General features: G+C 64.2%; 1 protein-coding gene across 1 annotated transcript; it reads left to right on the top strand.

Moving 5' to 3' along the window:
• Positions 1-894, top strand: BBK36DRAFT_1131506 (hypothetical protein; the record flags this gene model as incomplete). The annotated part of the gene is made up of 1 exon (XM_024891986.1): positions 1-894. A coding segment is annotated over one exon (894 nt), but the record flags the coding sequence as incomplete, so codon positions are not given.
• Between the last annotated feature and the right edge of the window lie 675 nt (positions 895-1,569).

The following is a 1,569-nucleotide window of genomic DNA, read 5'->3' as shown; positions in this document are numbered from 1 at the left end:
CTGCCTCCGCCGGCGGCCATGACTCTACCGCCACAGCAGCCTCCTTCGGTTGGCCCTCCGCCGCCGCCGTCACATCATGCCCAGCAGCAGCAGGCGCCGCCGCCGCCCTTGCCGCTGGCCCAGTCCTCTCACCAGGCACAGCCGTGGCCTTCACTTTCGGCCGGCCTGCCTCCCCCGCCACAGCAATGGCAAGGGGCCGAGGAATCCATGAGGACTTGGCTACAGGCCAAGACGGAGGAGGAGAGGACCAGGCAAGAAGAGGAAAAGACGAGGCAGGAAACTCTGCGCCTGGAGCAGAGGAAGATTGAGATGGACATCTTGCGAGCTTCTCTTGGCGGTGGCATCCCGCCGCCCATGATCCCTCTGGTCTTCGCCGGCATGGGAAGCGGGGGCACGCTCCCCCAGGCCGCTCTCGAATGGGCACAGCAGTTCATGGCTCCGGCCCAGGGTCACCATCCCCAGCTTCTTCCGCCACAGCGACCGCACTCGCCGGATCATTCGAGAGAGCCCGTTGGCCATGGAGGGATGTACACCACCTCCCCAGCGCAGGCGACGCCAGCACAGGGCCCCGGCGGATACGCACAGTACCCAGCGTCGCCCTCGAGGCCCAGAGGCCAGACAATCTCTGGCGTAATCGGCCGGCCGATGGGGATGGCGTCAAACATGGTGGGCGTTGCAAACCCTCCTCAGCACCCGGGGCAGGGACCTCCGTCGGCCATGCCGCCGTATCAGGGGCACGCGCATACGCAGTCACAGTCGTCCCAGCATGATACGAGCCCGTCGATCTACTTTCATCACTGGCAGCCGCCGGCAACGCAGAGCGGCAGCAGCTCGAACCGACCCGGGACACCGTCTGGTTCGTCAAAATCCAAGAGAAAGCGAGACTCGGTTTGAGCTAACCTGGGGCTTGTGCGGCGCCGTAACAGGGGAGAGCCAGAAGAAGCGAAAGACGACTGGGGGATCGTCTCAGCAGGCCACGAGAGCGCCGAGCGAAGACCGATATCGATCCCCGCCGCCATTCGCGCTGCCCGGCTCGTCGAACCCGGCGTCACCCGGCCGAAAATCGCACAAGCGCCAGCGCAGCGATGTGTCGTGGTATAGGCCTCCCGGACAGATGTACGGCGAGGATGCTGACCGACGCCGAGCGAGGACGCCACCGCAAGCTCCCTCCTGGGGCCCCTCGCAGCGCGAGAGGGAGGATTCGAGGAGCGCAAAGCAGACGGTGTCCTCCCTGCTGTCCCGCGAACCCGAGGGCTCGGGCCAGCAACTGCCACGACAAGCTGCACAGCCTCCGCGGCTCGAGCCTCCGCCACCCATACCACGAGGCAGGGGGCAAGGAGACCAAAGAGCCGGCGAGCCACCCCATTCGGCAGGAGAAGTTGACCCAAGATCCCGAATGGGAGCCGGAATGCATGAGAGAGAGGCCTGATTCAGGTTTGGCAAATCAGTGTCGACAGCACATGGATGATCTCGCATGCCTGGAGGCCTCTGTTTTGCCATCTTGTCATCCCGTTTCAACTGTTTTCTTCCCCATTCTTCCCCTACTCTCATTTGCATGTTCTTTCCTCT

The sequence above is a fragment of the Trichoderma citrinoviride genome, assembly GCF_003025115.1.
Source record: "Trichoderma citrinoviride strain TUCIM 6016 unplaced genomic scaffold BBK36scaffold_282, whole genome shotgun sequence".
Lineage (NCBI taxonomy): Eukaryota > Fungi > Ascomycota > Sordariomycetes > Hypocreales > Hypocreaceae > Trichoderma > Trichoderma citrinoviride.
The sequence above is the reverse complement of the archived record's forward strand: the minus strand, read 5'-3'. Positions and strand labels throughout refer to the sequence as shown.